The sequence below is a fragment of the Macrobrachium rosenbergii genome, chromosome 29, assembly GCF_040412425.1.
Source record: "Macrobrachium rosenbergii isolate ZJJX-2024 chromosome 29, ASM4041242v1, whole genome shotgun sequence".
Classification (NCBI taxonomy): Eukaryota; Metazoa; Arthropoda; class Malacostraca; order Decapoda; family Palaemonidae; genus Macrobrachium; species Macrobrachium rosenbergii.
In genome coordinates this window covers 12,752,378-12,778,721 of record NC_089769.1, presented here as the reverse complement: position 1 = coordinate 12,778,721, position 26,344 = coordinate 12,752,378, and the positions used below count along the sequence as shown (strand labels likewise).

Here is a 26,344-nt window from a genome sequence, read left to right as displayed (position 1 = left end):
TAGCCCTTGCCTTAGCGACAGGGGTCGAGTAGAGTGATCATTCGAAAAACACTTTATTCTCTTCTGCAGAGGAATATCCACGCAACTTTGGGGAAGAGTACAAACGTCTAGAGGAAGAGGACGTGAAGCCGCCCTCTCCTCTAAGCTTCTCTTAAGAGGGCGAGAGTCCAACCGAGAGCTCCAACCCCGTGGCGGGGAGGACGTGTCGGAGGACGAGAAGCAATCCTTCAGGATGCGTGCCTGAGCACGATCCCTGGCAGCCTGGGTAGCGTCATCAGGACCTGCCGAAGGGACGCCAGATCGGTGGAAGCCCCGTAACCCTCATGCGGCTTTCGACATGCCCCCTCCCTGGTCCTGGGAGTTCGACAGAGGTCCAGGCCTAGAGGCATTATAGGGCGATCTGACGCCCCCTCCACAACACTAGGGGCACTAGCACTAACACTATGCGTTTGAATTGCATTCACTTTAGTTTCAAGAGCACGATTGACTCCACACGAGAGCCAGGGAATTACCTTCTGCAGCAACAAACTACAGGGTTAATAATAAATTACTACAGGGTTACTAGTAGGAGAAAACCCTGACTGTCCAACTAAGGATGCACTCTAGGAGGAAGATTTCCTCAGCCTATCACGCTCCAATTTAAGCATATAGGCTTCATATTTCTTCCACTCACCCTCAGACAATCCCACACATTCATTACCGATTATCATAGAGCATTGAACACCCTTACATATCATACATAAAGAGTGAGGAACTATCAAAGTCTTCGATAGCCTCACCTTACATTCACCCAAGCTACAGACTCGATAGCTAGAGGTAAGACATCTTAATTATAAGAAAAGTCAAAAGCAAAATCAAAACGGTCCACAAAGAGCGTATGCCAAGTCACAGATCCAGTCGAATACCAAAACAACCAAAATACTTAAGTGACAACAAATTTCGAAATCCAAAGGCGGAGGAACTGACAACAGGTGTTGACAGTCCGCGACAGAGAAAATCTGAATAGAAAATGGGAATGGTTCCTGATACCGCCTCCCAGCGGCGGAATGGGTACTAACCACCTGACCGGCCACTGCGTGTGCCGCGAAATTTGAAATTCTGTCGGACCTTCGGAGAATACAGCTATATATATATCTGGCAGGTAAGTCTCATGAACAAACTGGAAGCATAATGAAAAGGCCCAGGTAACTACTATCATGATGACATTGTTAAGAATATGCTGGGAATGTTGTGGGTTTGAGGCAACGTAGAATATAGCAGTCATCCAAATATACTCTAGTATTTTTAAGTTTTTAGTAACAGGTTATCAATATTGATAACCAGAAGGGAGGAAAGATGTGCCAATCAGACTGTTACTTGTTTCTGATCAAATCCGTTTTGAGTTATGGTCTTCTAGGTGACAAAGCAGTGTACATATATTTCTCTGTGATGCATACTGTGCCAGGGAGGACTGTTGTTTAAGTACTCTGTCAAACTTGAATTCACCATTCTTTCCTCCACTTTACATAGGCAGCTTGTTAAAGAAATTCGTCTACAATTTAATGGCCTGCAATAGATTTTTGACTGGTTTTGCTATATGCATGATGGCACACTGTCGTTCCTTTGAAAACAGTTTCTTCATACAAAGTTGGCCAAGGGGGCTACATGCTTGATTGACTAAAATTTTATATTGTCTTGACCCAGGGCAAAGCTATTAAAGGTAGAAAGTGCAGATTAATTATTCCACTGTGAACCGTCTACTAAAATACCCATATACCTCTGGCAGTTTCAAATTTGATATTCACACTCTATTTTTTAAGTTCACTGAGGTATGCATGAAGATTTTGCTCACTGCTAATATACCATAAGTGTCCTTCCAGTATACCTGATATTACAATTAATCATGAACTTTGTCTATTATATATTAGGAAATGTCTCAAGTGGCTGTAGTCTGATCTACTAATTTTTCCAAATTTTTGCCATATTTCTTTCTATTCTATTTCATAGATCTCTTTTTGAACTTGGTATCTAGGTGCTATATGTTGTTTGCCTTATTATTTTTTCTTTTATCACTTTCCTCATAAATTTTGCTGATAACTGACTGTACAATATATCTGTCCTGATGTTTGATGAAAACTATTGAATTTATTTTTCAAATTCTGAAATTTCAAGGGATTATTGTCTTCCTTTAATAAACTATAATTTATGGCTGATTCTATGTTTTTGATGAAACCCTGATAATTCTTCAGGTGAACATTAAATTTACATGATACTAGTTTCAAAAGACACACTCATCTGCATGTGATTTTTTAAGGATATAAACTTCTGTTCTGAGTTAACTATTAGTTTTCATACTGACTGTAGTTTATAAGTGTCCAACTTTGCCATTCACAGACTCTGCCAGTGTCTTTCGGTCTTATAAGTAACTTCTACAATCAGAAAGAAAAAGGCAATGGTTCTATGAACTACTAAAAACAATGAGAAGAGTCACTCCTTGTAAATTTGTCTCACAAAGCAACATGGGACCAATACTGTCCAACTTCAAAATATACTTTAACCTGGGATAAAAACAAATTTCCCCTTACCTGTGGAGGTGGCATTCCTGGTGTTGGAGACTGTGAATAAACTGGCATCTGTCCTGGAGGACCAACTGGATTTTTAGGCATAGCATAATACCCACCCATCGATGGTGGCATGTCACGCATCAACTGAAATTCAGTTAAATTAATTAATTCTTAATATTAGTTAAACAAGTTAACATAAAATACTGTAACACTATCAAACACAAGACAAGTACACCTAAGAAATTTAAATGTGTAATGTACTTCAAACAAAAGAACCAGTTATTGTAATTTTAAGTTATTATAGTATGCTGCATTATCAGTTCACCTTAAACTTGTAAGCATCCTCATTACTCAAGTCCATATGCAATGCCTCACATTAAAGTTTTGTTCAAGTACCTTTCATATATTCTTCATGAGAAACTTAAGATCTTATGATACATTTTGAATTACAACATTTACAACAAATACATACCTTAAAACAATTTATAGGAATAGGTAACCCAAATATGAGCAAAATTCTTGAGAAATTGACAAAGAAATTCAATATTCATTATGCACTGTACCATACTCTATAGGGACAGTGGTAAACCATAATGAAGGACTAAGAAATGCAGCACAAACTATCTTGAACAATATACCACAACATGCTAACATGAAATTAAATGGCACCTTTACACACAAAAGCTTTATCCCAGGAACTCATCAAAAGTTTTTTTTATGTACATCTGTTACGGACGGGAACTTACAAGTACCCAAATCTAAAATCCTGGGCAACTAGGCAGAACAGTTAATACCCATTTTTATAAAAAGCAATCAAGAAAATTTTAGAATTTCAGTAATAATTTTACTCCTTTCATTTACTTTTTCTTCTCAAGCTCTGATTTAGCCTCAAACAGAGGAGGGTTTTACCTAGCAAGGACATAATTACTGCTGATGCCATCATTATCATTACATTAAAAGCTGTAAGATTCAAAGGGCCTCTGTGAAATTCCATCACTCATGTCTCTCCAGTGCTTCATCTTCCACAGAGTTCCACTGATTTCTAGCCTCCTGTCTCATAATTCACATCCAAGTAGGTCTGGGTCTTCCAACTCTTCTGGTGCCCATCTGATGTCAAGTTATTTTGTGAGTAAAAAGATGGATGCCAGAAAAAGACAAAGTTATTTACTTTAATTAGCCTCTCTCTCCCTCTGGCATTGAAGGTTTACCTTCACAACGCCCTCAACCGTGTACTCAGGACATTAGTGGTGGCAGTTATGGAAAACAACGATGTCAGATCTGACTGGTAGTATATGCAATATGCCAAATTGAGTTAAAATTGCACCCCATACTGGTTGCATTGAAATGACCAGTGGCACTGTTTCTTGACTCATCTAGTAGGATATCCAGGAACGTGGAACGTGTATAACTTATATTTAACTATACTGTACTAGTTTTCTGTTGGATGAGGGGCAAGAAGCATGACACCAGTTCTAGGGTTGTGGTGGAACTGAAGCTGAAGGAAAAGAGAGAGAGAGAGAGAGAGAGAGAGAGAGAGAGAGAGAGAGAGAGAGAGAGAGAGAGAGAGAGAGAGAGAGAGAACAACTCAGTAACTTTGAACTAAACTTTTAGGCCATGAAATTTAAAATTCGCTATATTTTCACACCAAATAATCAAATCTGAAGACTCAATTTTTCTACCAAAAATTTGTAAGTCACACCTTCTGGCTGAAATGTGGGTTGTTTTTTAGCTTTCATGTAAGCTTCTGCCCCATATGGACATCTGGTGTTTGCTTTCCAAGTCCATGAAGGTTGAAAAATATTTACTAATGCAAACAACTATTTTATTCAGCTTTATCTAAGTACATATCCCTAAACAATTACAAAAAGCTTAGATCTCTTAATGGTAATTTAAAAAGGTATTTTAGTGATATTATAAAACCAAAACCTGATATCATTACCATACAGTATTAGTCCTCAATCCATACAAATGAACTGAACTGAATTTAATATAGAATTTAGGCCAAAGGCCAAGCACTTGGACCTATGAGGTCAATCAGTGCTGAAACGGAAATTGACAGTCACAGGTGTAACAGGAGCAAAACCTTGCAGTTGCACTATGAACCAATTATTATGAGAGGGTGGAGAGTAAGATGGAAGAAAGAGGATATGAAAGGAGGTACAGTAAAAAGAACGAGAGGGGTTGCAGCTAGGGGCAGAAGACACGCTACAAAGAACCTTAAGTAATGACTACAGTGCACCACATGAGGTGCACTGACAGCACTAACCCCCTAAAGGGCTATACAAATGTAAACACATAAGCTTCATTAAGTTCAGACGCTTGTTTTGTGTGTACTTAATAGCTTCATACATCTTCATAAAACTTTATTATGATCAAGACGTTTCAACCTCCATATTTACAGCTGCATTTCTAAGGTAGTTCTAAAAAATCTGATGAAATTTCAGCCACATATGTAAAAATGATAAAATTATGCTAATGGATATCAGCAAAAGCTTAGATAATTTCACATCTCCCAATATTTCCTACCTATGAGTAAGATGAACATTGTGTTCTTATGTGAAATGTTCTGTACAACTAATGATACAAAAAAACCGTGGTCCTCCAGACTAACCTGATGATAAAGACCTAATGCATCCACTAAATCTGTACTAATCCGCGCTAGCTGTGCATGTTTACGGTCAATCTGCTCCAGCTCAGCATCAATTGTAGGAGCCATAGCATTTACTTGTTCTGTAAGGAAAAAAACATGTTATTTAATAGATTTTACCTTCATCACACTCAGGACTGTGTATGCAGTCAGTTCTGGTAATAAAAAAATTACAGAACTTATATTTGTAGGAATTTATCATAACATGAAATAAAATGCCATTTGTGTAAAGCACTTATCAAACAGCATAGCTGCGTCATTTTCTAAAAAAGAGGAATCACTACATATAAATTCCATACCATAAGCTTTAACAATCTACCTGAAGTGCTTCTGTAATTTTTCTACATTATCTGCCTTTCTCTATGTCAATGCAGATAATTAAATATAGCAGAATATAAGTTATAATCTACAATGAAGAATTAGATCAATTACCATCAACTGTATTTTAGAGATATTGCATATGCAAAGAAATAAGTCTTATTTCATAATCTCTTAGTTTATGTTATATGTAAATCATTATTTACCTTATTTATTTAGAGTGACATTTAAAGTCATAGTTTATTCTCTACTTTTGTATCTATTCTTTTCATACTGGGCTACTTTCCCTACTAGGGTCTTTGGATTTTTAACATTCAGCTCTTCCAGCTTAACTAATTAATAAATAAAGTATTTACAGTCTGTCTACACAATAAGGCAAAAACCACAAACCTTCAAGAACTGCAAGCTCTGGTGGGTCAGGTCGCTCCCCAGTTGGGTCAGCCTCGTGCAGCACGTGTAGAAGACGGTCAATTTTCTCTTCATCAATTTCGCCAGTAATTTCAGCGGGGTCTATGGATGCCTCGCTACCAGCTCCCTCCACTTCTGTGACCTCTACACATTCAGAAAACGATACTCTTTTCCCACTCTCTGTCCCTGTAAACAAGACATGTCAGGGATAAATGAACACAGTCAGTTAGAATATCGTCTTGTACCCTTAACACAGTGATTTTTATTTTCATCAAATACTGCCTCCCATTTTTCTCATATTAAGTGAGGTCTTTCTCTAAATTTCTAACTTCTGCTACTTTCTCCTCTTTACATGAATCTGGCAATACATTTACAAGAGAATAGCCTACACAGCATTAAGTGTTAAAAACAAACACTGAAAACAATCAATCATATCTGCATTATACAGCACAGCAGAAAAAGCTGCATTCAAGAAAGGAACAATGCCCTTACTTGGCTGTTCTGATTCAGAATTTATATCAAGAGTAACAAAGTTTGCAGGAAAAAGGCCTTCTCCTCTATGGTTGGTCCCTTTCCACCAATTGGGGTCACTGCTGTCCTGAACAATAACTGCAACAAGAAAATACGATACAATAAGTCATTATCGTTAATGCCAAACGTCCTATAAAACCACTGGCTTTTATATCGAAAACATTTCAAGAATACGGTACAGAGACCTTTCTGAACACAATTCCATACCTATTTCTCCAGCCTTAAAAGTAAGTTCGTTGTCTTCGGCAGCCTCAAAATCATAGAGTGCTCTTGCTTTTTGTGGTTCCTTCGCCGGCGAAGAAACAGAACTAGTGCTAGTGACTGTAGCATCTGAATTCAAGGCAGCAGCAGCTGATGAATATAAACTAGTAGAAGAGGAACGATTTGCTGAAGTTGAAGAACCAGTACTACTGCTCCCACCAGATTCTTGTAGGGATAATTGAATGGCTCTTGCTATGTCATCTTCCTCTTGTTTATTATTTACTACGTTGGGATCATTGCTGTACTTAGGAGCAGTTTTCTTTGGCTGAGAAATAAATGTATAGCAATCAACTACTGCCGTAATGTACTATACGTATATATGCATATATCTTATTTTCACGACAGTCGGGATCAATTTTTCAGGAATTCCTTTATCCATTTTCCCATTACTGTACTCTTATATCTACTGAATTTCAGCTTTAAATTTTTTCAACACAAATTTTTAGCAGAATTTTAAAACTTTTACATTCAATGCTTACAACTGCATGTTTTGGGCTCAGAATTCCTAGTCTGTACAAAATGAATAAAACTCATTTTACAAATAAATTCATGCTCAGACCACTGACCTTTTGACCTGCATGATGCATTTACAAATTCTTAATAATCTTTTTGAAAAATACTAAAATAGTTTTCCTCCTGACACTGGCAACAGTTCAGTTAAAAGAACAAATGCTTCTATCTTCGCTAATTCATATGAAAAGAAAGCAAATACGAAGTAAATTATTTCGGAAACGTACATTACGTAGGACACCATATTAATCCTTGACCAATACACAAGAATCAAAAACATCTCTACAGTAAGCATACCGAATCAGACTGCACATTGAAGTCATAACCTTCTTGCTTGAGTTTTGTGTATAATGCTGGGATGAGGCTTAGCTGTGGGTCACCCTTGAAATCCCCTTCTGCCCATTTCTTTACGCTCTCTCTCAATCTTTCAGATACCTGAAAAGTTTTTAAAAATTTTTTCTTTACGCTCTCTCTCAATCTTTCAGATACCTGAAAAGTTTTTAAAAATTTGAAGATCATACTAAAGAACCAATTAAAAAGTAAGGAAACTTCACTCACGTTTACTTCGTTTCTTTTTCTTAATATATTGTACAACAAAATTTATACGAATAAAAAATAAAGGTTTTTTGTAAAGACACTTTTCTTATGAAGATCTATTTATATAACCTATTTCCATCCACCAACTATGAACACATAAAACTGAAATAAAATTTTAAAAGCAATTTCCCCAAGTATCATAAAAAACATACTACTGTATAACAAATACAAGTAAATACCCTTACAGTGTAAATGACCTTACAAAAAAGCTAATACACCATAGTATAAAAGATTAAATCATAATTTCATCATAAATTAATCAACATCACAAATTCATGTCACAAAATTTCAAAAACATCCTCAAACCTGCACTGAGGTCTGTTCACTACTTTTCACACTAAAAATTGATCTGTATAAAAAAATGCTGAACTTTGGAACGCTACCTAAATGTATCTTTGGCAGAAGAAACTCATAAGCGTATTCTAACATTATTCTTTACCAAACTTTTGGTCAATTTCTGATGATATAGGGATCTTCATGTGTTCGTTTATTTCACTGAATGATACGTGGGAAAACCTTGACACATCGTTGTATGTTCTACCAACTTAAAAAGACCCTCCTTTTCTGATAACCAATACGTATCTAAATTTCTGCTTTAAAGAGCATTCATATTTTATGTAACATTTCCCACCTTTATTTGTAACTATCAACTTCAATTATTGCTTATCTTCAACTATTTTGTATTAAAAGTTACTCGAGTCCACAGAATTCTGAAGTAATGAAGTTTTGAAAACACATCAAAAGTCAAACATGCACAAAGCCAAAAAATACTGAAAACTGCAAAATTACTTACTTTATGGTGAGTCCTTGCACTTGTCAAATGTTTCCTCAATTCTTGCTCAAAGTCACGACTAGCTACTTCTAGGAGGAATTTGCGGCCACAATTATTGATGCAGGCATCAAGAAGCTGTAAATTAAATATAATTGGTCTTGGATAGATTTACATATAAACTATATCTTATCATGAACAAAGTTGTTCACTACAACCCCATTAATTAAATGTTGCCTTACTGTACTTCCATTGAATAAATTCCAGTAACAACTTATACTGGTAAATCACAAAAGTCCTTATGTACCCAGTAGTTACTGACCTGACATACTTCAAAGCAGTGAAAGACATTGATTTTTTCATGCTAATGTTGGAATAAAAAAATTATGAAAAGCAATAGAAATGAGTACTGTATACAGTAGTTTTATGACACTCACAACCTACTTCATTACACAGTAATTTTATCTTCTTAAACTCAAATTCCTCTTGCTGAGACCAGTTACCCAAATGAATATGAAAAATTTGTTAAAAAATAAAAATTCCTTTTTATTACATACACTTCAGGGCCAACTATAGGGTGAATGCTTGTATCAGCTGCAAGTCAGGAACAACACAGAAAGGAGCCTGCCAGCCTACTGCTTATCCAGTAGCCCAGCATGTATGTCAATTTGCAAAACACATTCCCAACACCATTCGATGGTATGGCACTGACTTTGATTTTTAATTATGTTTCAATATGTATTAAATAACTTTCATAGTTTTTACTAACATCACTCAATTTCAAAGTGCTAAACTTTCTAAGTGAAGTGAAGCCAGCCATAGTTTTCGTGGAAGCATCTACATCAGAATACGGACAATGACTTACTGTTATGGCCTGCAAAACAATTCTTGGGTTCTCTGACTGAAGTCTTCGAGCGATCGACTTAAGACAATCTCTAGGTCCCGTAGTGTTATCCTTTACACGGTCACATATGTCCATTATCTGGCCCCAATCTTCACTTGTGTTCCTCTCACTCGTTGCCCGTTCTGTAAAGCAAGTCTCATGATGATAAGTACATCTAAATACACAGCAAAATTATGGTCTTGAGAATCTGCTTGTAACATATACAGTATAGTAAAAATATTATGCAAAACAGGTATATATTTATCCTAAACACACCGAAACCTGGGAAAAGCAACAGGTTCAGCTGAGGAATCAACTACTTGTGGGCAAACCCCACTGACCTCCCTTGGACTTGTGGTTTGCTTCCTCCCAGGTGCAGGGGAGTTTAGCAGGGACCTCTGTCCAGGACGATCGGTGGGACGAGTAGCCACCCCCTCCACTGACACAACACTAACATTAGCACTTGCACTGACACCTGGACTGGGATCCTCACTTGCCTTATCCAAAAGGACTCTTACAGAAGCTCTAATCGGAGCGAATGTACTTACTAAAGCGTTGAATTTCTTATCCATCCGAGGTTTGGAGGAAAGGAAGCCAGGTAATGGTAGGGAGAGCGAGAGAAGTAGGAATCAGGGAACGAGAAGTCAAAGGTGTCGAAAAAGCAGGTTTAGGGGTAGAGGACACAGAGGCTCTAGCTTCGGCTCTAGCAGCTGCTTTCCTAAGCCTAGCTTTCTCTAATTTATCCAAATGATTGGTCAATACTTTCCATTTATTTATGTTCCAATCCTTACATTCCTCGCAAGTCAAGTCATGGGAACATACTTGTCCACAGCAGTGAAAACAAATAGAATGTTCGTCATATGTAAATAAAGTCAACCCCGCATTACAGCCTTTGTTCCAATACTGGTTACTGGTCACACTCATATCTCACATAATAGTCAAAATCAGCCCAAAAATTGAAAAAAAAGCTAAGCTAAGCTTAACTAAGTATGAAAATATAGCTTGGAGGCCACCAAATGAAAGAATACTTCACCAAATCCCTCGACAGAAAACCAAACCATCTGGTGAAACTACTCCTGAATTATCAAAACAAAGCTGCTGAACAACTGAAGTATGGTCATCAAGCAGCAGAAACAACTGAACTCTTCAGGTATGTTGTACCTATTCTTCCCCAAAAGTGGGCAGGCACTTACCTGCACCAAATCAAAAGAGCGCTACCACAAATTTTCAATTCTTAAGCTGCCGTTTAAAGTAGAACCTAATAGCTATGTAATTACTTGGTAAGTTTCATTTATACAACTATTCATTAGCAAATGGAGCACACCCTCTTGCACCACCTGGAGAACTTGGATCTTTCCTCAGGCCCAGATGATATGCCATCTTCTCTATCTGTTCTAGTTACTGGAACCCCATCTTTTCTTATGGAGCCAGTTCTCCATAGGAATAAAGGACTTTTGTTTACAAGACAACTGAAGGCTTCTCCTAATGGAAAAATTGACTAACTGCTGGAGGTTGGTCACAAAACTCCCCCTTAAATGAGTTTGTCCTTCAGACCTGATTCAGGATGAAGACCACACATTCTGAAAGATGCATATTTCCAAGACTGATTATTGTCCCACAAGTGTTAATGTTTCTGTTCAGCCTCATGTCAGCTCAGACACATTCTCTTGTGATCCTTTTGTTATGAAATCTTGTGATCCTTTTGTTACAATATCTCGAAATAGGTTGATCTTGGTGCTCTTCATGGCAAGTTGCTCCAAGATCAGGATTGACTACTTCCACTTTGTCACAATCTGGGGATCACGATAAACTAAAAAGTCAAACCTTCAGCCCAAATAGCATATGCAGTACCAGGGCATACTGATTGACATAGAAATGGTAAAGCTTTCCTGAAGACTATCAAATCAAAAAGTTTAGGTTTCACTGCAGTTCTTGTTATGACGGAACAACTAGCTCAGCTTTGGCAGGTCATTCTCAGTCAGAGGCTTTTCCCTCAAAGGACACTCTACCAGCAGTCGCTTCAGCAGGTCCTGAAGCGACACTGGTCATCCGATTCAGATTCTCCAACACTCCAAGTCTCCTCAGCCCATAGGTGAAAACAATCTTGCATGGTGGCTTGACAACAGAAACCTGCTGAAGAGATGCTTACTGAACTCACCACCTCCGGACATACTTCTGTTCTTGGACAAACTGAAGGATAGTTAAGGTGCACAACTGATTGATTCATTATTTCTAGTATGCATTAGAGACAACTCTTACCTTCACATCAGTGTCCTGGAAATGGGTCTAACATTTCAGGATCAGCTGATGGGCCACTCAATAGACCTGACAACACACCAGTGATGGTATATGTCAACAAGCAAGAAAGTAAGGTATTTCTCTGCTTCTGACAGTTGGCAAGGTAGGTGCAATGTGCAGTTCACCAAGCCATAAAGTTCTCAGCCTCATACATCTCAAGCCATCAGACTTTGGTAGCATACAAGCTCTGTTGCCAGGGGAAGATCATAATACAGTGGTACCTTAGGTGCATTATATGAGATAAAGTTGCAATAGTTTATTCTACTTATGACAATTAATCACATGTTTTTTATAGTACTCCTCTTGTTTCCTAAGACGAGTATGAGTTCACAATCTGTACACATTTCTGTCGCACAGGTAACCTTTCAAGTGCTTGAAAGCATTTTCAATAACACCAATTGACTATGAATCATTTAGAAGTTCAATTAAAACTGTATCAAAAACAGTGCTGAGATTGAGCAACAGCAAAATACCACATTTGTCTTCATTCATCATTTCTAATAGATCATTTACAACAAGGCATACTCCACTTTCTGTACAATATACTTGTCTATAAGCTGACAGCCTTTCTAGTATGGCATATCCTTTCCAGATAATTTTATCAGTTGCCCAAGAACAATGTATTCTAGCATTTTGGACACAGGCCTAAAAGAAAAATTTGAAATAAGCCTGTATGAACTTAAATAAATTTTCTACCTTTCTGGTCTGGTTTAACAGCCACTTTCTCATATACAGAAAGGCCGCTATTTTTAACAATCACTATTATGACAATATAGCATGAATAATTTTCCACCCCAACAGATTCAGATATTTGCATCAGATCAGTTGAAAAGTTAGGTTTCTTTACCTTTTTAATAAATCAATAGTGTAAATAACATCAGTTACTTACACTATTTAACCTTGTTAGTCTTTCATCTGTTTCTGGTGCACTATTTATCTGATTTGGCTTTTCAACAAACGTAACACTCATGTTCTCAATTTTCTCCTCAAATCCAAAAAAATTATCAGCTAGTTCATAATCACTGAAGCCTCTGTAGGGCTCCTTTGTTCCTTTACTTTTCCAATTAAGCTATCCAGAAGTCTATGTAATTTATTTGTATCCATTCCTGCTTCTCAGATTTCTGATGATATGATCAGTTTTTCTTATTTGAAATTGTAAGTTTTCAACAATTCTATACACTTTCAGTCTTTAACCTTTTGCCATTTGTCGTCTTTCTGTCTTTAGTCTGAGAATCTCACCACTGGACCAAGGTAATCTGTACTGAACAATTATGCATATCTCCATTAACGGACACATATAACATTCACTCTTATACACCCGACTACACATATTCTATAGACAACTTTAATAGGTCAAGGTAACCATGATCACAAAAAAAATTAATACCTTCCTTTATCTTCTAGGGCACTTCATTAACAAAACCATGTCAAGAAAAATTTCTATCTGGGCTATTCTGTACTGAACCAACTTTAGCCTAGTAGCCTAGTAGTAGGCTACACAACCAAAGGAATTTTGGCTAACTCGACACCCATTACATACGTACGTCTTCCTAACTGCTCTGGGACAAGGGGTTAGCCTAGCCTATCACAGTAAGTTATCCTGCAAAACTGACTCAGGCTAGTCTAGGATACTAGGCTAGGATCTAGTCTACTGTCATTTAGAGTAGTAGGCTTAGCCTATACCCTGTATAATCACAAATCTAACAAAGGATTCAGCAATATGGGTTACATCAACGGATAATAACCTAACATTAGGCTACATCTAGGTGCTACAGATGTTGACCTTGACCTAAATATGGGCAGCTGAAGAGTAACCTACCCCAGAGCCCAAATCAATCGTTCACAAAAGAATTCTTTCAAAGTTTCCCCATTTAAGAAAGCCTTTTTTCCCGATGTAATCCCCAGCGTTTGAAAAATCAAATAACACGTAAAGCAGCGTGTATTTATTATTCCTGAGAGGAGCACTGTTATCACAGAAACCAGTGACTCATAATCAGTCCGAAGAATAGAATTTGACGTTAGGCGACTTTCGTGAAAGGCGGAAACTGTCATTTCAATATCAGGCTCTTCTGTCCGTATTTAAACTCCCAATCCGAAGTAATATGCCCGTAATCATGAAGATAACTTACCGACATATTGGTCGAAAGGCGAAGAGGTGCCAAAAATCCCCATATTTCGGGAGTAATGACGAAATTCTTGAAGACTGCGAAGGTTTTGTTATGATCAAGTGACTGGGATAAGTATAACGTGTTCGATTCCTTCGGTTTGTCCGTGAGTTCCCATTACTCAGTTTTTTATATCGTCAATAAGAACATTTTATAAATAATAAATAGGTTATTAATTTATTTTATATATATTTTAATATCATATTTTACTTATAAAGTCCTTTAATAATTATTATAAGTATATAAAGTCAGTTTTAATAAAAACGAACGTTTTGCCTACAGCAAAACAAAGGAAATCCACAAATTACTTGTCACCCTATGTAAGGTTCTAAATGTATGGAGAGAGATAAAATTTTCAGCCACTTTTAAAAATCTCTAACTTAGAGATATGCAGTGGAAATATTTTATTGTTACACAACAGAAGGGCTTTATGAGCATATTATGAGTAAAACGTCTTCATTCCATCACCATTCCTGAAGATTTGCTGTTTGTTTCTTGGATTCTCAAGAAGTATGCATTATATTTAACATTTTAACGGCGTTTGGTCATTTATAGCACTATAGTTTTAAGTATGCTTAGCCTATACGTTTGGTAAGACATTCCTATGTTAAACATAACAATGCTATATCATACAGCGCATCCGTCTTCTTAATTGAGAGCGGTTGAGCAATACACTTTCTCCACCCCTATTAGAAGATTCATCTCATTTCTCAATGCTACTTCTGGTTTAGGGTTTGAGGTTTTCATTTGAACAGTAGTATTCGCTGCACAGAACCTTTAAGTTTTCTATTTATGTTCTGCTCAGGTGATGGTTTAATAAACACTAATTTTGACATTATACAAAATGCTTATATACAGTATGAAAGGTGCAAATATATAGCAATCTATTAGCTATATAAAAATATGAACTTTACGGAACATGTGAGAATAGAACGCAAAACATGTAGGAAATATAAGTATTCTCACATATCAAGGCAAACCTTAACACAAGATTTTGATCTTTGGATTTGCCAAATTTATAAAAATTAAATGAAAACTCGACACGTATTCGTGACAGTAAAATTCTCTGTTTATCCCAGAGTTTAACACAGGGTATATATTCATGTGAGTTTGTGTGTGTGTGTGTGTGTAGTGAATCAAACAAGAGATTGAAGCAAACCATGTTAATCATGATAGACCTGAATGAATTAATACATACAATTTATACATATAATAAAAATAAAATCACTACATAAAAAACGAATAAAGTAAACCTCATCACTGCTATGAGCATATTACTCATAAAAACTCATGAGTGACAATTCTCCTTAAAACATTCAACGTGTATTAAAATAGCATTTTTGCTAAAGGGACAAGAAGAAACAAATGTTAGAAAATTTAAAAAATATATTTAGATATTTTTGTATAAACCTGTAGTTCACCTAGACCAAGAACCAAAGCTCTCTCATTTCCTTCCATTCCCATTACTTTTGCCTGCATTTGTCGGGAGTTCTGTTTTGGTATACCGAGAATACCTTTAATTTCTTGCACCGCATTATTTGTGACATTTTTATCATAAATGTATGTCCACCCATTTCCCCTGTTTCCCTGTCAGATAGTTCAGCATGGACAAAAGTACAAAGATGCGTTGGAGAATATGCACTGTCCTCCCTCTTGCTGAACTGGTTGCGTGCACAGGAATGGAAGATCTAGGTATTGAAATACTGTAAATGAAATTATGTATTTGTTCATCGTTTCATCTGGCAGTTGTCTTTGATTTTCACAAGATTTTAGTTTTATTTCAACTGATTATCTCTCGATTTTCATTTATTTTTCAATTGATTTAAATATGAGTTTTAGCTGCCAATGGTACAGGAAACTCGGTGTTCACATCTAGCCCCGTTCTGAAGAGAGAGGGAAAAAGACCCTGGAAAGGAAAAGAATATAACGCTGTGCCTCTGAAGGAAGCGATGGTGGACTTTCTGGTTAGAAAGAAAAAAATCACGATAAAACTAGCGGGAAACAAAGCGGATATTTCAGATCTTGGTAGCAGGGAGAAATAACGAGAACAGAACACCATGTGATCTGAGCAGAGGAATGGGGCTCTATAGTTGTTATAATGGCTGTATTGGTTATCTTTTTTAGGTCACCAGCCTACGATTATGATTCAGTAGCCACTGACCTGCTATCTAGATTAAGCCAGCCTTGCGCTGGCACGGGTTCTAGCTCTTCAGCAACCCGTAACCATAGACCTATAGATACAATGAGCATAAACCATAGACCTACAGATACAGTGAGCATACCAACCATAGACCTACAGATACAGTGAGCATACCAACCATAGACCTACAGATACAGTGAGCATACCAACCATAGACCTACAGATACAGTGAGCATATTAACGAATGTTCCAGTGTTTACTAAGTAAATAGAAAGAATTTTTTTTACCATTTTTCTGTTATCAGCGTCTTTACTAGATTTTTTTTCGTGGACTTAATTCCTCATAATCTTAGATTTTGATTCAAATAACAAGGTAATAATTGAACAATTATCACCTTGTTACATCAACGACATTGCATAAACAAAAATGCATAATGCAAGGTAAAAAAGAAACGTCTTCTTTAAACCTTGTTCATATCAACAGGAATTAGAAGGCTTAGAGAACTTCCGGTGAGTTTTTTTATTTATCCTTTTTTGTATGATAAATACTAATTAGGTCAGAGGAAAGCTACAAAAATATATAAAAACTAAATACTCTTATTTTTCTGTGCCCAGTAGGAGGTAGTACTCAGTTCACCTTACGCGGTGCACTGTAGGCATTACTTAATGTTTTCTGCAGCGTCCCTTCGGCCCCTAGCTGCAACCTCTTTCAGTCCTTTTGTTGTAACTCCGTTCATATTCTCTTTCTTCCATCTTATTTTCCACCCTCTGCTAAGAATTGTTTTCCTCCTGTTACACCTTAAAACATTTTTACTCTCAATTTCCCTTTCAGCGCTGAATCACCTCATAGATCCTACTGCTAGGTGTTTGGCCTAAGTGTCATATTACATCCCATTCCATTCTGACACAGTTTAATCAACAGAAAAGATGTCACTAGTTACAGAAGGATTACTCAAACCTTATACAAATGCTCAATGGGAGCAAGTGCACCTTTCCCGCTATATATATTATTGTCTATTTTTCAAAACAATTCTCTTATTAATGACACTTCAAAGGATAACATGCCCATTTTTCTTGCCATGTAACATTACATACTTGATGTAGTGTTATTACACATAAAATCAGCAAAAGAAACTTTTAACCAGTTGTACACAGCTGCTTAATTTATTCAGAACTAGGTACATTAAAATTCAATTAAATGCCAATAAAATCTGAACCACAAAAAGCGGAAGTAAAGAGCAAACAGTAAAACTTTCATAAATGTACTAAATTTCAAGCTAGTAACTATTTCATTCCAATGTCATTCGAGCCTATACATAAAAAACCAGTGATAAGTCATCATCATCATCCAGATTCATTTTTTGGAGTCTCCCCTGCCATCTTTTATTCATATTCATCTGTGCATGAAAAAGTAGGCTTAATCTGTTCTCATTTCACGAAAAAGAGAATATTGTAAATCAGTTAGTGATAATTACAAGGATTAAACAATCTAGATAATATACTAATGGAGAACGAATTAATGATAACCTACTTCACGTGTTTTTTTCTGGAATGGTTGAAAATATTGACCAACATGTGTTCAAATTACTACAGAGATTTTGTAACAGTATAGTCTAAAAATTTACCCACCTCATTCATTAAGAAATGCATATGAGACTGGAAAAATTATAATCGATTTGCCTCTGAAAATGAAATATCAAAAGATGTGCAATAACAGGAGACCCCTAACCACAGTGTTGATGTTTTAGCCTAAGCCAGCAGTATGCCGTACGGGCTCTTGCTCTAACCATAGGGTGTTGTGATCATAGTATAGCTCTTGGGTGATAGCATAAGCTGGTCGTGCGCCAGCGCATGGTCTAATTCTTACGAGCAGCCAATAACTGCTAAGTTCAAGATGGATCATCCGTGTTGCCACTGTCTCGCCACGTTGAGGTCATGAACATATTGGCAGGTGCCGGGGGACGTCGATACATCGATAACCACAGTGGTCTTAACCAGTATTGTCTCGGAACTCCAACGCGAGACAGACATCGATTTCGTTTGCATTTTATGCTGGTTTTGATTATTTCCCTTTTTTGCTACTGGGTTTTGTGGTTAGCCGATTTTCGGTTGTCTCTCGTTAGGTCTAGGGAAATGATGCCTCTTCAAAGCTAAGCTTTAGTGGATGCGTTATTTTAAAATTTGTCGGTTATTTTTTACAAATACTGGTTAGTCTAACAATTTCCAGATTTACAATTATCGCTGATATTAAGGCCTGGCATAACTTCCAGATTTACAGTGCTCCGCCCCCAAGAATTATTCAGTCTAAACATAAAATGATCAGCGCTCAAGTAAAATTACAGACATTCAGATGAAGCAATGATCTGCCTTTAAGAACCCTTGCATGAACTTACAAAAATCGGTGGATTAAGAAACTTCTTTAAAATTACAGTAATCTGCAGAAAGTATACTAATTGTAGAGGTTTATTATACCACAGTTAAGGTTTATTTCAAAGTTTATTACTCCCATCCAAAGTATTAACTCCCATCCAAAGTATTAAGTCTTTCAGTTCTCACATTGAGAAGGGTTTACAAGAAAACAAACTGTGCGACTAAACTGACTTTTGTCTGCAACTCAGACAAACGGAACAGGAAAATACATGTCGTTCGAATGCCGTGAATTTCAAGGGTGCAAAACATAAACAGTCAACAGAAGTTGAAAGGTTTGACGGGATTTAAAATTTCTCCGGTAAGATGCAAGACTATACCTAGTAAGCGGAAAGTGACAATAACTACCAAAAATGAACGTAAAATTTTCTTTGTAATTAGAGGAAAGAAACATATAACACAAAAAAAGCTTACTTGTACTTCCATATAGTAATAACCCAGAAAATATTTCCCATCTTAGAAATTTTAGAGTTCCTGTGGGTTTTAAGAAAATTGATACAGGAAAAGCAGCACTTGTAAAAAATTGTTAGCAACCATGTGTACATCAAATCCCATGAATTCATGTGACAGATTCTTTACTGGTTAACCTTGTAAATCACTGAAAAAGAGAACTAAGAAAATTAAATAACATATAACAGTGTAGATCTTGTTCATGATGATAGAAATAATAATCATGCAATTAACTGGAAAGGCGCCAAATAAATGTTAATTCTAATGATATTTTAGAAACTTTTGTGAGTATGCAAGCAGTACAGATCTTATTAAGTAAAGTTAAGACAAATCCAAATGACAACAAAACGATACATTTGTTACTTTCCATCAGATGACCAGTGCACTCATGTCTGTTTTAAAAATCTACCATACACACACGTTTCTTATATATATATATATATATATATATATGTATGTATATTTTCAATTTTCTTTTATTAATTTCTTCTGCCATCAGTTTCTGAAAATTGTTTTAAAGATTTGAGTGCGAAGACTTCCTATGGTTTTTCCACTGAGACGGAGCAATGTAAACAATTCACGAATAACAGTTCCTTCAAGTGTACGTGATCAATGAATACAGTTCTTGCACATGTGATTATGACTTTCTGATTGATAACAGACATATTACCATGCTCTAAAGAAAGCTATCTTGACAGATTTTAGTATTGTGTGATGAGTAATTCACGATAGACTGTAGTAATATTAAGAAACAAAAAAAATATTAATACAGTATCCTGTTTGCTCGGAATCGTGTATGTGTTTAACATTGACAGTCCCAGCTATGTGATTCCCTACAAGTTTACTGTCTTCAGCATAATTAAAGGTAAGTAATCATATATTTTAGGGTGTGAAAGTTATTACTGCAATTTGCCTTGAAGATTTACGTAATTCTGTGTTGTGTTCTTAACGAAACTCTTAGAATTAGGAAAACATTCTTTCTAGCTTAGCCGAAGTAAATTTTTTTATATGCCTAGGTTGTTTAGGATAATTTAGGCCTATCCTACATAGCTTAGACTCCCATGATGGCTACAGTAGGCATCGTTTGTCACCGTATAGTGATCAGACATCTGCTAATGAATTGTCTAATATTATTTTATATAAATAACACTCATCCCAAAGCGTAACCTACTATATTCGTACTTCTCCTTTTAAGCAATGGGACACCAGAGATTTGGCTGGGGAAATAGGCCTAGGAAGGGTAATGAAATATAAAGATGCTTCGTAATATAAAGTAACGGTGAAATACCAAATTAATTTAGGGTCCCCAGTCCTATCTTACTGAGGAATCTTTGGCCTTCCGAGAACCCTTCGTGAAGCTTATGGTTAAATGCAACTTGGTAAAATACATGGGTGCATCCTAACCCTAGGCTACCACCCATAACCTAACCTAACGTAGGTCACTACGTCCCGCCACTTTTTTCTTTAAAAGCATTGTATTTCAAACTACAAGGATAGCCTACATCCTAACCAGCCTTAGTATAGTCTAAGGGACCCATATCCTACCTGACAGAAAATCACCCACTTCCATGGACTCCTACAACTTTGCTAAAACATTTGGCAGTGCTATTCACAGAGATGTATCCCAAGCTTTTTTTATTATTATTCTTTTATGCCTTACTGAATATAGTTGTGATCTTGCAGAAAAGTGAAAAAATATTTTGATCTTATTCTATTAAATGACTTGAATTTATATGGACTTGCCAACTGTAGCTCTTTGGTAGTGTCGTTCCTTTCTTCATCTTGCACCATTTAAAGTACTTGTATCCTGCACACATATTAATAAAAGAAATGCCTCGGATCAGTTTTGTTGAAATTTGGTAAAATAACTGCACTTAAAAGTCATGTCATCTTCATAGCCCATGGCAAATGACCAAATAAGATACTAGCAAATACAGTAGGTTTAAATCTTACTCGGTGAAAAAATACCTGATTTATTTCTGGAGTAAGTCGGAATTCATATAATGATACACACACAAACACACACAGTCTTTGCAAACAGAATGTGATATTGGAGAGAAAATAACATTAGATGGATAATTATATCCATGAAAGTAAATATAGATGATTTTTGGGGCTGTATGTAATGTAACAGAAACTATTTCATTAGTTAGAAAAACTTTTTAAACAGTTCATTTCATTCAGTGCAATGCAAAAAAAAATCAAGCTAGACTTAGAGTTTAGAATGAGTACTGTAGTCATATTACAAGAGTATTTACAAGGGTTCTGTGTTTGAAAATATCTCGAAAATCCATGTTGAGGCATTCTTATGAATTGTTTATCATTTTCTTAAGTAATGGTCTTCAGTGTCATAATTTCTTTCACACAGTATATGGGCTTTCTTAATGATTTTAAATATCCATATCTTTTTAATACTTTGTGGGACTTCTTGTTTTAGTAGTCGATACAGTTTGTAGTTAAAAGGTATATTTCAGATTATTGTTGCTTTTTTAATAGTTGACATGATTTGTAGTTAAAAATTATATTTCAAGTTATTGTTGCTTTGTTACTTCATGCATTTGACCATGGTCCTATATTTACTTAAGTTTGCAGTGGTGTTCTGCTTTGTATCGATTAGTTTTTGTATTGTGTACTCATATTTCAGCAGTTTTGTTCTTTAATGATTGAATGTTCAAATGGTGGTATTTTATTTATTAGTAGTTAAATATTGTAGTCTTGCTTCTGCTCATGTGTACTTTTGGCATAATATCATGTTGTGTGTGGACCTTAGTAAAGAATACACTTGTCTCACCTGAATTACAATCCTTTAGGAATTGTATATCTGTGATACCTTTTAAAAAGCCTAGCTCAAATAATAATTGTAATGATGGGAAAAACTGTGAATTGGTTGTGTGCATTAAGAACAAGTATGTAGTTTGTAAATATTTTTGTCATTCGAGAATTTTGTAATTTATGTAGCCTACTGGTCATACCATAGGCTTGGAGGAGAATTTTAAAATTTTAATATGAAAAGGAAAATAGAATTTGAGGTAAATAAAACTTATCTGTATGATTAGTACATTCAGCAATATGTAGTAGTGGATTACTTAAAAAAAGGGTAGCTTCTTACTGACTGCACCTGACATCAAGAACAATGTGAGGTCAAGAAATGGATTATGTTCTAGGAGATCAAAATAAAACAGTTACTTTTTCTTTTAATTATGACATCCCATGTTTCATTTCCTGTCAGTAACAATTGCTGGTCTGTATTGCCAAAAGTACACTGATTATTGTTGAATTCAATTAAATATTTAAGTAATTCTTTCACATGGGTGATCTTAGACCTAGATTACTAACTATAGTACTCACCTTGGTTAAATCATGACTGCAGCGTAATCTGGTTGGGTTGCGTAATGGTTATTGAAGGTGATTGCTGTGAAGTGTGTGTTTGTGCATCAGCAATTTCATAATTACCCCAACAAATGTATCTATACAGCTTCTGGCCTTTTGTGTATATCCCTTTAATGTGTGAGAAAATTTTGCTGTTTAATTTTTAGTTTTTGTTAGCAAATGAATTATTAAGCAGCTCCAAACTGTTGCAAGCAAAAAAATCATACTGTAGGTAGCATAGCAACCCAAATCACATTTTTCCCTCTATTTTTCCTTTTTTTCAAGTAAGGGACCTTGTACTGTTGGTCTTTAGTTAATTGCTTTTTATTTCAAGAATTGTGCATAGTTGACAGAATTTTAGTTCAGCCATTACTTATGTATTACCTAGTTTTAAAGGCTCTTGACTTATACAGAGGTCTTAATTGTAATCTATATTGTACAGGTGCTTAATTTTACTTCCCTTTCGCCTTTGATTTCTTATTAATGCTATTATTTTTCCGCTTAATTTACCATCTTTTAAATTTTATGCCAAACTAACCACTTTTATTTTTATGGTGTTTCGTATGAGTGAATTTAATGGTGGTTCTGTGCACCACCATTAAATTCACTCATACGAAACACCATAAAAATAAAAGTGTAATGCAGTAGTAATATGCTGTTTGTGCATTGAAACACTGGTTGATTGCAATTTACTCCTTGTGCACTGTAATATTGAGTTCTGCTGCTGATGGGAAACAAGCATCTTACCGTTGATGACTGTCTGTCATCTTTTGGCTGGTGTAGCTATTCCTTTTGATATGTAAGGTGTGTAACAGTGTCTTTTGAGTTTCAGTTATTACACCTGATTTGAACTTTACAAGGTGATATGCTAACAGAATTCGTGTTCCATCATGCCATGACTTTTCAAGGCGCAAGATTATAATTAAAATTGAGAGAAAAGGTGCATCAGTAACTGATCAGTCAGCTGTGAAAAATGCAGAGAATGGTGTCTATTGTACCTGTAACTTGTTTTTCTTATCACTGTTGTATTATTTGGTATTTGTTTTAGCAGTGCAGTATCTCTTCAGCTGAACTCCAGTAAAACAAAAATTATTGATTACTGTAGCGGATCTCATACAGATTTCCCACCCCATCCTCCCCTTCAGGTGGATGGAACTTTGCTGAATGTGTCTGAAGCTCTAACTATTCTAGGTGCAAGTTTTGACTCACATCTAACTTTTGAGAAACATCTAATGAAAGTTTCAGCAAATGCCGCATGTAAAAATAAGTATTGTTTGTAAGGTCTCATATACTTATAACAGTGATAAAATCAGTGCTACCTGTTTTTTTTTTTTTTTTAGGTCATTTGTACTTCCTTTACTGGAATACTGTTCTCCGGTGTGGATGTCTGCTAATGCCAGAGATTTATCTCTTTTAGATAGAGTGGTTCTTGGTGGTAGGTATCTGGTTCCTAATAGTAGCAGTTATGGCTTGGACCATCGACGGAAGGTCTCTTGTTTGTCACTTTTCCATAAGTTGTATTTCAACAGAGATCTTTGGTATTCACAATTGATCCCTGATCTCCTTAATCTGCCAAGAGCAACGAGATTCGCTGAACAGCAGCACCAATATGCAGTAAATGTGCCTCGCTGTCGAATTTCTTAGTTTCAAAGGTCCTTTATTCCTTACACCATTGGACTGTGGAACAGCCTCCCAGAGGATGTCATGCAATTGGAACTTTGGAATTTCAAGCGAAAATGCAATGCATTACTACCCTAATACTATTCTTCTTGCATTTTGATACATTTTTATATATTTATCTATTTATTAATTTCTTTTTCTTTTTTAATAAGTGGTATCTCTTCTTTCTGTATTTCCCTTTACTTCCTCTTACTTCTTCCTAATGAATGCCATATTCTTTGGAAGCTTGAATTTCAAGTCATTGGCCCTTTGGCGTGTTCCATATGAATAGGTTTCATCTACTGAATAATAATAATAATAATAATAATAATAATAATAATAATAATAATAATAATAATAATAATATATCAGTTAATCACCAGTTGGCAAGCAAAACATCAAATATTTCAACAGTGTTAGAAACAACAAGTTACAGGTGCATTTGGTTTGATATGCATTTATTCTAATCTTGGGACAAAAAGTTCTTAGGTTCATGAATTTTTGTGTAGAATGGACAGTGTCTGCCCACACGTAATCAGGAGTGTGATATAATACTCAACATAAAGCATGGATAGAAAGGGAAGGAGTAGGTGCTTTTTAATTATCAGTACATATGTGAAGCAGGATGGAAATGGATGTTACCTAGTAGTTTGTATAATTGAGGGAGAGACGAGGGTTATTTAGTGCTGTGTGTTTCTCGTATGGTATGTCTATTGATTGTGGAGAGCTCTGTCTGTGTTATCCTCTGCAGTTGCCATACACCTTCTTTCGTTGAAATTATGTTGTAAGACTTTGAAGTGTGCTATATCCTTGGGTGTTTGCAGTGCATTTCTTCATCGACCTTGCATCCATAGTGATTGCTGTGCATACGTGCTTTCCTTTGTGATGCTGTTGGCCCGGCGTTCGACTCTCCGACCAGCCAATGAAGAATTAGAGTAATTTGTTTCTGGTGATAGAAATTCGTTTCTCGTTATAATGTGGTTCGGATCCCACAATAAGCTGTAGGTCCCGTTGCTAGGTAACCACTTGGTTCTTAGTCACGTAAAATAAATCTAATCCTTCGGGCCAGCCCTAGGAGAGCTGTTAATCAGCTCAGTGGTCTGGTTAAACTAAGATATACTTAACTTTTTCCTTTGTGATCACCATATCTAATGTAATATTTGCTCCTTAGGAGGCTAGGGCCGTCAGTGCTCCTCATGCAGTGCACTGTAGGCATTACTTAAGTTTCTTTGCAGTGTCCATTTGGGGCCCTTTCATTCCTTTTACTGTACCTCCTTTCATGTGCTCTTTCTTCAGTCTTACTTTCCACCTTCTAATAATAATTTCATAATGCAACTGCGAGGTTTTCCTCCTGTTACACCTTTAAAACCATTTTACTGTCTGTTCCCGTTTCAGCACTGAATGACCTCATAGGTGTCAGCGCTTGGCCTTTGACCAAAATTTTATATCCCATTCAATTCTAATAATTGCTTCTAACTCTTCTTTCAAATTACCCAAATTAATCTCTTTCGTAAAGGGAAACCATTTCTCTGTACTGTGTTAATGAAGGATTGGAATCTTGTGGCTCAGACGCAGATGTTTTGGGAAGTGGGTAGGTGTAGGCCAAGGGCGTCCCCAGTCTCGTCATCATTGCGTGACTGGATGAGGTGTTATTGCGGAAGGCCAGATTGCATCCATCCTTGTTAGTCGTAAGTTGACGAGAGAGAGAGAGAGAGAGAGAGAGAGAGAGAGAGAATTTTGATTTCAGTAGTACATTAATCGTACTAATTTTTGCGTTATAGTTTTCAAGAGCAAAGTCATATTATGTTGTTTGCTTGTGTACTCATCTTAGTGTTTATCCATAGGACATTTGTTGCATGTCTAAATGCATGTTATATGTAGAAAATGACGTGCATACATGTTTGAATGTATGCTTGATATGCGTGGTACTGTACAAACACATTAAAAATACTGATTAATGCTTAATTTGATTGACGTGAAAGATTATCGGAAACCATCCATACCTCATTTTTTCTTGACTCCTACAATCTTCTAAAAAAAGAGTTGTGTTTATGATGTCCTTATTGATCAGCCTAATTACGTACTTACCGTCGGTCCTGGTGAAGCTTCTTTCATGCCATTGCCAGAAAGCGTCACGAGGTTGCCCATACCATCGGTACAAGCAAAGAGAAACAGCAGGGAAGGGAAGGGAAAACTGATCATTATTATTTGAGTGGAAGTCGAAGGCAGAGGCCATTGGGTGCTCGTGGGAAGGTCACATTGTGTTGTAATGCGTTGCGTTACATTAGGAAGTCTTCCGGCATTGCCAGGAACACGGTGTTGGTATTCAGAAGTGACCTCAGCCCCTTTAGTACATGAGTGATTCTTGCT

At 36.2% G+C, this 26,344-nt stretch overlaps 2 protein-coding genes across 4 annotated transcripts in view; one reads left to right on the top strand and one right to left on the bottom strand.

Moving 5' to 3' along the window:
* Window positions 1-14,032, bottom strand: part of Stam (signal transducing adaptor molecule) — a 35,974-nt gene extending 21,942 nt beyond the window's left edge. Inside the window, exons 1-9 of one of the 2 annotated variants that reach the window (XM_067131043.1) lie at window positions 13,895-14,032; window positions 9,450-9,610; window positions 8,609-8,722; window positions 7,516-7,653; window positions 6,655-6,973; window positions 6,409-6,525; window positions 5,899-6,102; window positions 5,155-5,273; window positions 2,565-2,687 (exon numbers count right to left, since the gene is read on the bottom strand). In XM_067131043.1, the coding sequence (XP_066987144.1) occupies window positions 2,565-2,687; window positions 5,155-5,273; window positions 5,899-6,102; window positions 6,409-6,525; window positions 6,655-6,973; window positions 7,516-7,653; window positions 8,609-8,722; window positions 9,450-9,610; window positions 13,895-13,937 (1,338 nt within the window). In that variant the 5' untranslated portion in view covers window positions 13,938-14,032. The remainder of the gene's footprint in view (window positions 1-2,564; window positions 2,688-5,154; window positions 5,274-5,898; window positions 6,103-6,408; window positions 6,526-6,654; window positions 6,974-7,515; window positions 7,654-8,608; window positions 8,723-9,449; window positions 9,611-13,894) is intronic. The other variant, XM_067131044.1, reaches the window with a different exon arrangement.
* Window positions 14,033-17,799: 3,767 nt separating this feature from the next.
* LOC136854599 (ankyrin repeat and protein kinase domain-containing protein 1-like) overlaps window positions 17,800-26,344 on the top strand; it is a 66,649-nt gene continuing 58,104 nt past the window's right edge. Inside the window, exons 1-2 of one of the 2 annotated variants that reach the window (XM_067131046.1) lie at window positions 17,800-18,276; window positions 19,446-19,811. The gene's annotated coding sequence lies outside the window, so the exon portion shown is untranslated. The remainder of the gene's footprint in view (window positions 18,277-19,445; window positions 19,812-26,344) is intronic. The other variant, XM_067131047.1, reaches the window with a different exon arrangement.